Consider the following 9,497-nt stretch of genomic DNA (forward strand, 5'->3'; position numbering starts at 1 on the left):
TAACCCCACTTACACATTGCTCAATATCTGATGACTGGCATTGGCATCCAAGGCCTGTGTCTTGCCCTGAGCTGTTCTGCCCCTCCCAATCACTAAATGGTGGCAGCTCTGCTCCTCTGGTTCAGGGTTTCTTTTCTTTTCTTTTCTTTTCTTAAGAGATGGGGTCTGGCCATGTTACTCAGGCTGGAATGCAGAGGCTAGTCACAGTTGTGCTCATAGCGCACTGCAGCCTCTAGCTGGCATCAAGCAATCCTCCTGCCTCAGCCTCCTCAGTAAGGGGGCCCCCGGAGCGCCCCACTGCACAGGCTCAGGGGTTCTTCAATAGCAATTCAGAGTACATACTGCTGTAGTACGCTCCTTTACTTCTAGGGGAAGAGGAGATGGCTATTAAAATTAATCTGATGTATTTGTACAGATTTACTGCCAGTGTTCAAAATCTACTGCAGACTTAAAAGTTCCTCTTATTAAGATGTTTTCCAGAATTTCCAAAACAAAATGTGTGCTAAAAGCCATTTTGTTATTTATATCCAAGATGCATACGTTTATATGAAAAACACTTATATGATTTTTCAGTACCTTCAAATTCAAATGGCCGAGGGTCTTCCTTGAGCGTAACTGCTAGATCTATCCTGTCATTCTCAAGCTCCTCTCTGGCTGTATGTAAAGAGAGGCTTCTCAGCACTTACCCGTAGTTTTTCCCGTCACTCAGACACAGATCTTCTGAGAGATTACCAACCTTTCAACTCCTAGCCTTCTCTTCCAGAATCTTACAGCGTATCAGCTACATAGAATAAAGACCTCAGGCAGGGAAACAGCGATTCCTGCACTCCTCACGTCTTCCTTATGTGGGACTTCTTCCTCTGTTTCTTCTTGCTGGTACTCAGATCCGAATACCTCTCTCTACCGTTGCTCCCTGCTTCCTGCTCCCTGCGATGCTCAGGAATAAAAGGCAGTGCCTCATTCTGGGTCACTAGTCATCGTGAGATTCCTGACCAAGATATTTGGAGCAGATTGTGAGAGAGACAGCTGGCAGAGTCCTCTCCTATAGTGTTTCTCAAAAGCCTGCAGGGACTGCTGCGTCAGTGGATTGCTTTGTTTCCCTCCAGCCACGGATTGGCGGACAGCGGCACCCAGAGGCCCAGTATGATATCCCTAGCAGGTTAGTTTTCAAGGTCCTCACAAGAGACTGTATCGGCTTTTTTCTCAAGACATATTTTAAAATACCAGCTGCTTTACTAAGAAGGGTGCAAATCACTATTTTTGATAAAATATTAACAAAATGATCATTTCACAAAATTTAATTCAAACGTTTTATTAAAATTCTTAATATTTTTTTTTTTGAGACAGAGTCTCGCTTTGTCACCCAGGCTGGAGTGCAGTGGCGTGATCACGGCTCACTGCAACCTCCGCCTCAAGGGTTCCAACAATTCTCCTGCCTCAGGCTCCCGAGTAGCTAGGACTACAGCTACATGCCACAATGCTCGACTATTTTTTGTATTTTTAGTAGAGACGGGGTTTTGCCATGTTGGCCAGGATGGTCTCGAACTCCTGACCTCAGGTAATCCATCCACCTTGGCCTCCCAAAGTGCTGGGATGATAGGCATGAGCCACCGCACCCATACTAAAATTCATTAAAATTCGACTAAGAATTCTTACAAATTTTTCCCTCTTGATGTTTTCTTTTCAAGATGACACAGTATTGAAACTTATTTTTCGTAAAAATGGCTATTCAAGAAATTATCCACTGTAAAAAATTATTATAAAAAATTCGCTGTAAATTCAATATATTAAAGGAGAAAATTTCACTATAAAAGGTAGAAAATATTGATAAAAATGTAAAATTGAGTAACTGCATTATGTAACTACTGATGTAATTTACATTCGATGCTTATTCATACTTTTAAAATAGATATATACTTTTATCATTACAAAAATAATCAGCTCATTTATGGATACCATTGGCTGTTCATGCCCTTTTTCCTCTCGTAACACTTCCTTTTAGTTTAGGTTTTCACCCTTCATGTACCTAGGGAAGCAGAACCTATTCAGAGCTGTAGTAGGTTCTGATAAATTTAATCTAATAATGATAATCTCATCCTCTTGACAGTGCTTAGTTAGGAATACAGACTTAAAATAATAAGCAGGGTTTCTCAACCTTGGTACTATTTTGAGCCATATAATTCTTTGTGGTGGGGAGCTGTTCTGTGCCTTGTAGAATGTTCAGCAGTATCCCTGGCCTCTATGTACTAGATACCAGTAGGACCCACCCCCCACAGTTGTGACAACCATAAATATCTCCAGACATTACCAAATGTCTCTTCACCTCTCCCCATTTTCAGAAACACAGGCTTAGGGTATTTCCCTAGTGAGTATTAATGAGCCAAGAATAGGAACGTGGCCTAAGTTCGTCCAATTGGATTGAAAGATAGACTGCTTGGGGAGAGTGACTCTCTTGTCATGGACAAGGAAGAAAGTTCTCCAGTTATTGCTGCTGGCTGGTATCTTGTGACTGCAGCCTTTGGAATTCTACAAGGAGAGGAAAGCAGAGCTGAAACAATAATAGAAAAAGTATAAATAAGTACTCATTCTTCAAAATTAGAAAGAAAAAACAATTTGTGCTATACCATGATTGTATCTGGCCTAGAGGCACTGAAACTTCTAGACCTGCCTGTCCACTAGAGTAACAACCAGCCACATGTGGTCCCTGAGCACTTGAAATGCAGCTAGTCCAAACTGAGAAGTGCTGTAAGTGCAAAACACACACTAGGTGTTGAAGATTTAGTACAAAACAAGAATATAAAATGTATTATTAATATATTTACATTATTGTAAAAATATGTTGCAATTATATCTTAGATATATTGGATTAAAATTATTGAAGTTTCACCTGTTTCTTTTTGCTATTTGAATGTGGCTACTAGATAATCTAAAATCACATCTATGGCTGACCATCTGTGGCCCACATTATATTTCTATTGGACAAAGCTGTGCTGGACTACCTGTTTTTTGGGATCACAGATTTTCTTACCGTTTAAACCAGTGTAAATTAGAATTTAATGTTTTTCCTATAGAAAACATCCTACTAGATACAGGAACTGCTATATATTTTTAGTTAACCTTTTTGCCTTTAAAATATATGGTGATATAGCAATATGTAAGTTGGCTTTTCTGTGGTGTTTGCTATTTCCTCACCCCTATAATCTTCTACCTCCTAAATATAAGCAGGATTTCTCCCATCACCCATAATTTAACCTCCAAAGTATAAGCAGCCATTTAAAGAACTAGAAAGTGTATTAAAGGGCTGCTTATACTTTGGAGCCCTTTAAGGAACTAGAAAGTGTATTAAATGGAATTTTCAAACATACACGATTATTAGTAACGTGATTGCCACACTCCTTAATCACAGGCAGGAAGCCTTTGGAGGACTTGTTATCACACCGGGGAATTTATTGCTCTCCCCAAATCTTTTGTTCACTACTATCACAGATATTCCATGGAACAACCACAGGAGCGTAATTCATCAATTCAGAGTTTTTCTGAATGTCTAATGGAATTTTTTTTTTTTTAAACTGGGGATTTATCAGTAGACATTAAGATAATGTGATGTGGCAGAGGCCTTAGGCCTTAGTGACAGGCAGAGGCCTGCCACATCACATTATCTTTTTTTTTTTTGAGATGGAGTTTTGCTCCAGTGTTGCCCAGGCTGGGGTGCAATGGCACAATCTTGGCTCACTGCAACCTTTGCTTCCCGGGTTCAAGCAATTCTCCTGCCTCAATCTCCCAAGTAGCTGGGATTACAGGTGCCTGCTGCCAAGCCTGGCTAATTTTTAAAAATATTTTTAGTAGAGATGAGGTTTCACCATGTTGGCCAGGCTGGTCTTGAACTCCTGACCTCAGGCGATCCACCTGCCTTGGCCTCCCAAAGTGCTGGGGTTACAGGCATGAGCCACTGCACCCAGCAGATTATCTTAATGTCCACTGATAAACCCAATTTTAAAAAATATTCAGGGTCAATATAATTTTCTCTCCTAAAAACAGCATATAGAAAATGTGTTAAACTCAAAAGCAGAAAATATATTTCAGGACTGAAGGAGTTAGATACATTAAGAAAACCTTAGTTAATCCTTTTAACTATGTCTGGCAATATTCCATGTAAAAAAAGGTTTAGAAACTAAAATAGATAGTAATTTTGGAAAATGAAAAATTGGATACAATTTATCTCAAGTTAACTTCTATGATAAGAATATTTGAGCATCATAAAACTCATAGGGAAGATGCTGAGTAATATTTGGATTATTTTCAAGTATAATTACCTCACATTTTATATGGCTAAATAAAACATGGCCAGGCGAGGTGGCTCATGCCTGTAGTAGAAAAAGCTTCATCTTTGAAAAAGAGGTATAGGTAAGTCAGCTAACATTCTTCAACACATTATAAGCAAAGAGAAATAATTTACAGTTATCTGGAAGGGCATACTTTCTCTTTTAAAATTAACATTAAGAACCAAATTTTAATTTGGTCATTTTAATTTCCTCCCACGACAGTATCTCATTCTAGCTAAATCAGATTCACACACACTATTAGCAAACCTCCCCATCTCATAACAATTAGAATTGTCCTTGACTAGAGAGGAAATGTATGTAAAGTGGCTCTATCTCATTTTAAAGTGACAAAGAATGTATTTTCTCTCACAAATCACTACAGGATTTAAGACTATGATCTTTCTAGATAGATCAATTTTTTCATTCCATTAGCAAATATTTTTTGTGTATCTCCCATGTTCTGGTACTAGGCACTGGGACACAATGACCAGGACAGAAAAAGATCACTATCATGGAGCTTTCAATCATACAGGAATAAAGTGAATTTTGGAAATGTTAATTACATCTTAAGAGAATTCTCTTAAATTTAGGGGCAATTGGTAATATTTTAGAGGATAGAAATTAAATATTAATGGCCTTGATGCTCTACCAGATATTTCAAAAATAAATGGAAATAGATAGAAATAAGTACCAACTGTTACCCAGTTATGTCAAAATACTAAAAATATGTGTGGATAAACACCTGACCCTCCATAGAAAAGACAAGCACAAAACAGCAAAATAGTAGAGTTGGAGTTAAAAAAAATGTCAAAGTATTTAAAATTACTTATACATGAGAAGCAGGAAACAATACTTCAATTATGTCTACTTTAACCAGATGCTCAGTCTATCAGACAATTCTGTCCAAAATGAACCTGTGGTTGCAGAAGAACACTTCCTTCTCTGTTTACATTTACATCTAAATCAAGCATATAAAAAGGAATCACCCTTGTTTCCCCAGGAGTATTATAGAACAGAAGGAAACCCAGAGGCACAATTCCCCTACAGGGAATTATATTAAACAAAATATAGACTTTGGGCCAGGCACGGTGGCTCACACCTATAATCCCAGTACTTTGGGAGGCCAAGACAGGCAAATCACCTCAGGTCAGGAGTTCGAGACCAGCCTGGCCAACATGGTGGAACCCCCTTCTCTACTAAAAATACAAAACTTAGCTGGGGTAGTGGAAGGTGCCTGTAATTCCAGCTACTCAAGAGGCTGAGGCAAGATAATCGCTTGAACCCTGGAGGTGCAGATTGCAGTGAGCCAATATTGTGCCACTACACTCAAGCCTGGGTGACAGCCTAGACTCCATTTCCAAAACACACACACACACACACACACACACACACACACACACACACACACACAGAGAGAGGCTTAGAATTATATAGGTGGCTCCATGTCTTCCTCACTCCATTGATTTGGGTACTTTAAAATCCATTGTATAGTAGCTACACATTCTTGTATTGGCACCAGATTGGCTAGACCCTAGGAAGCATCCGAGATGTTTCCAGAAGCAAAGTCGCTTACTGCCAGGCGTCCCCCATCTCCCGGAATCACCCGGAAGTCTAGAAGCCATCCGGCCCCACAGCGATCCCTTAAAAGTGCTGGCTTAGCGGGGGACGAATCTGTGTCTTTCTTGTAACTTCCAAGCTCTAAATAGTTTGAAACCAACAGCTCTTCGGAAACACTTATCATTTTCATCCCGGAAAAGCAAGTTCTCGCGAAAAGACGAGTTTCACGCTGGGCAGCGTAATTGCGCTATTGCGCCTGCGCGCGCCAGGGCTCCGCCCTTTCGGCCGGAGGGGCTGTCGCTCACATCCACTTCCCGCCCCGCGTCTTAACGTAGCAGTTCCGTTTTCTCTGGGCGAACGGTCGGACGCGGGGCTGGCGAGGTGCCGGGTCTGGTGCTCCGAGCTGCGCCTCTCGGCAAGATTTCGCGTTACCCATCCTGGGCTTTCAGAAGTAATCGATAGTGGATCACTCTGCCAAGCGGCAGGAAGAATTAAGGAAACGACAAGGAGACGCTCGGCTGCCTCCCGCTTTGCTCCTTGCGGCCTCCTCTTCCCTTCGCTCCGGCCCGGTGAAACTGCACTTATAATCGTCACTGGATTGTAAGTACCCGAGGCGAAGAGAGCTCACTGAGCCCTGATGTTTTGAGTGTCTGTTCCGGGAGAGTTTGTAAATTGAGAGTATCTCTGCTGGGCTTTCTGAGCCGAAAACCGTTCCGCGGGAGCCGCCATTTGCTTTCCTGCTCCCTAGCTAGGTAGCTCTCTCCGCGTTGTCCGGCAGCGGCACCTAGAGGTTGGGACTTGGCATTGCATCTGATTTAACGAACTTAAGTCTGTGAATAAGCCTTTGTGTTAACGACTGGTATTCGGTCACAGCATATTTAGAGAAAGGACTTGGAGCTTAAATAAAAACGAAGGCAAAATAGACGCTAAGCTGCTGATCTGCAGAGAACTTCTTGTAATTAAAATATTTCAATTCATAGCGAACTGGTGTTTTAAACTATTGCAGTAGCTGGAACTTTTTACGGTAACCAGCATTTATTGGAGAAGTGAGTCACAAAGAAATAAAGATGAGTAAAAGCAAAGATGATGCTCCTCACGAACTGGAGAGCCAGTTTATCTTACGTCTGCCTCCAGAATATGCCTCTTCTGTGAGAAGGGCAGTACAGTCTGGTCATGTCAACCTCAAGGACAGACTGACAATTGAGTTTCATCCTGATGGGCGTCATGGAATCGTCAGAGTGGACCGTGTTCCCTTGGCCTCAAAATTGGTAGACCTGCCCTGTGTTATGGAAAGCTTGAAAACCATTGATAAGAAAACCTTTTACAAGACAGCTGATATCTGTCAGATGCTTGTATCCACAGTTGATGGTGATCTCTATCCACCTGTGGAGGAGCCAGTTGCTAGCACTGATCCTAAAGCAAGCAAGAAAAAGGATAAGGACAAAGAGAAAAAGTTTATCTGGAACCACGGAATTACTCTGCCTCTGAAGAATGTCAGGAAGAGAAGGTTCCGGAAGACAGCAAAGAAGAAATATATTGAATCTCCAGATGTGGAAAAAGAAGTGAAACGATTGCTGAGTACAGATGCTGAAGCTGTTAGTACTCGGTGGGAAATAATTGCTGAAGATGAAACAAAGGAGGCAGAAAATCAAGGCCTGGATATCTCTTCTCCAGGAATGTCTGGTCACAGGCAGGGCCATGACTCATTAGAACATGATGAGCTTCGGGAGATATTCAATGACCTCAGCAGCAGCAGTGAGGATGAAGATGAGACCCAGCATCAAGATGAAGAAGATATAAACATCATTGACACTGAGGAAGATCTGGAGAGACAACTACAGGACAAGCTAAATGAATCAGATGAACAGCACCAGGAAAATGAGGGAACCAATCAGCTGGTTATGGGAATTCAGAAGCAGATTGACAACATGAAAGGCAAGCTCCAAGAGACCCAGGACAGGGCAAAACGACAAGAGGATCTCATCATGAAAGTGGAAAATCTGGCTCTCAAGAACAGATTTCAGGCTGTGCTGGATGAGCTCAAACAAAAGGAAGACCGAGAAAAGGAGCAACTCAGCTCCTTGCAAGAAGAGCTAGAATCACTCCTAGAGAAGTAAAAAGAACTGATACTTAATTTCAGTGTTCATACTGGTCAGCATTAGAAAATTTTGGCTTCATTACTTGTACTGGATATTAAGACCTTGCACTTCCTAGTCCTAATGCTGTGTGTTCTGTTAAGTTCTTTCATTTGTTTGTAGTTTTGTTTTTCAGCAAATTTACATTGTTTTACTAGGTGTTCATCCTATAAGAAGCAGGATTGTATAGGCAGAAAAATGATTGTAGGAAAGTTGCAGTTTTAGTGGAATGTATGGTTCAACCTTAATTGTAGCTCCACTGCAGGACTTTGCTGTTTCTCCATTTTCTAGAAGCTGCTGTTGCTGCTTTATGATGACATGAGATCAATAAGAAGAACCTAGTCTAGAGACAATGATGCTAGTTTGCATATGTTTTCCCATGCAATAGCTGTTTTCCCAGTTACTCACAGCAGTTTCCCATATGTAGAGATGCAAATTTTATTAAGTTGTTTCCAATACAATAAATAAAAGCATCTGTTTTTCACTTTATAGTGTATCTTGTTCTTTCATGGTTGGTGGGAGTCAGGTCCCTTTTGAGGTGGTTTTGTGGTGGAGTTTAGTGACTAAGAAATTTGATCCAGTTCTGCAGGTAGAGGCAGTTGGGTTTATGAAAAAAAGCAACACAGCAGGGGTAAAGAAATTGGGAATTGTCATGTTTGCATCATATTAAGATTCCAATTCTATCTGATCTACTTGAAACCTGGGAAACATTAGATACAGAGCTTTCTTAAACTACCCTAATTTTTGTAGATGAAGGCCTTTGTGCCTTTTTTAAAAAGCTTACTGAATCTACCTGCACAAAATGTTGGAAACAAAGCAGTGGTTATCAAGTGCAGTCCAATGAACCATTCCATTGGTTTGGATTAAGATTTTATTTCTATTTTTCTTCAGTTGAGTTCCTGTAATAATAATCTGAGAATTGAGGTCATTTATCAATGTCATTTCATCAAAATTGCTCATAAAGTAAGTCGGTACCAAATTTCTCATGCTTTAAAGATAATCTAATGCCTCACAACATGAGCTATTTTTGAAAAATCAGTTACTGATTAAAGAGGCAGAGTTGTATGCAATTTGTTTCTGACAGGTTGGTTTATGAGAAACTTGGGTTTGAAAATAAAGTCCTTTTTTTTTTTTTTTTTTTTGAGATGGAGTCTCTCTCTGTCGCCCAGGCTGGAGTGCAGTGGCATGATCTCAGCTCACTGCAAGCTCCGCTTCCTGGGTTCACACCATTCTCCTGCCTCAGCCTCGAGTAGGTGGGACTACAGGCGCCCGCCACCACGCCCAGCTAATTGTTTTTGTATTTTTAGTAGAGACGGGGTTTCACTGTGTTAGCCAGGATGATCTCGGTCTCCTGACCTCATGATCCACCCACCTCGGCCTCCCAAAGTGGTGGGATTATAAGTGTGAGCCACCGCACCTGGCCTCTTTTTTTTTTTTTTTTTTTTTTTAAAGACAAAGTTTTGCTCTTGTTTCCCAGGCTAGA

The 9,497-nt window shown here is 40.9% G+C and overlaps 1 protein-coding gene across 1 annotated transcript; it reads left to right on the forward strand.

The window, feature by feature from the left end:
* The first annotated feature begins 6,184 nt into the window (after positions 1-6,184).
* TAF7 (TATA-box binding protein associated factor 7) lies at positions 6,185-8,503 on the forward strand. The gene has a single exon (XM_023193014.2). It carries the CDS (start codon positions 6,947-6,949, stop codon positions 7,994-7,996), a length of 1,050 nt encoding a protein of 349 aa, XP_023048782.1. The 5' UTR covers positions 6,185-6,946; the 3' UTR covers positions 7,997-8,503.
* The last annotated feature ends 994 nt before the right edge of the window (positions 8,504-9,497 follow it).

Source organism: Piliocolobus tephrosceles, chromosome 4, assembly GCF_002776525.5.
Source record: "Piliocolobus tephrosceles isolate RC106 chromosome 4, ASM277652v3, whole genome shotgun sequence".
Lineage (NCBI taxonomy): Eukaryota > Metazoa > Chordata > Mammalia > Primates > Cercopithecidae > Piliocolobus > Piliocolobus tephrosceles.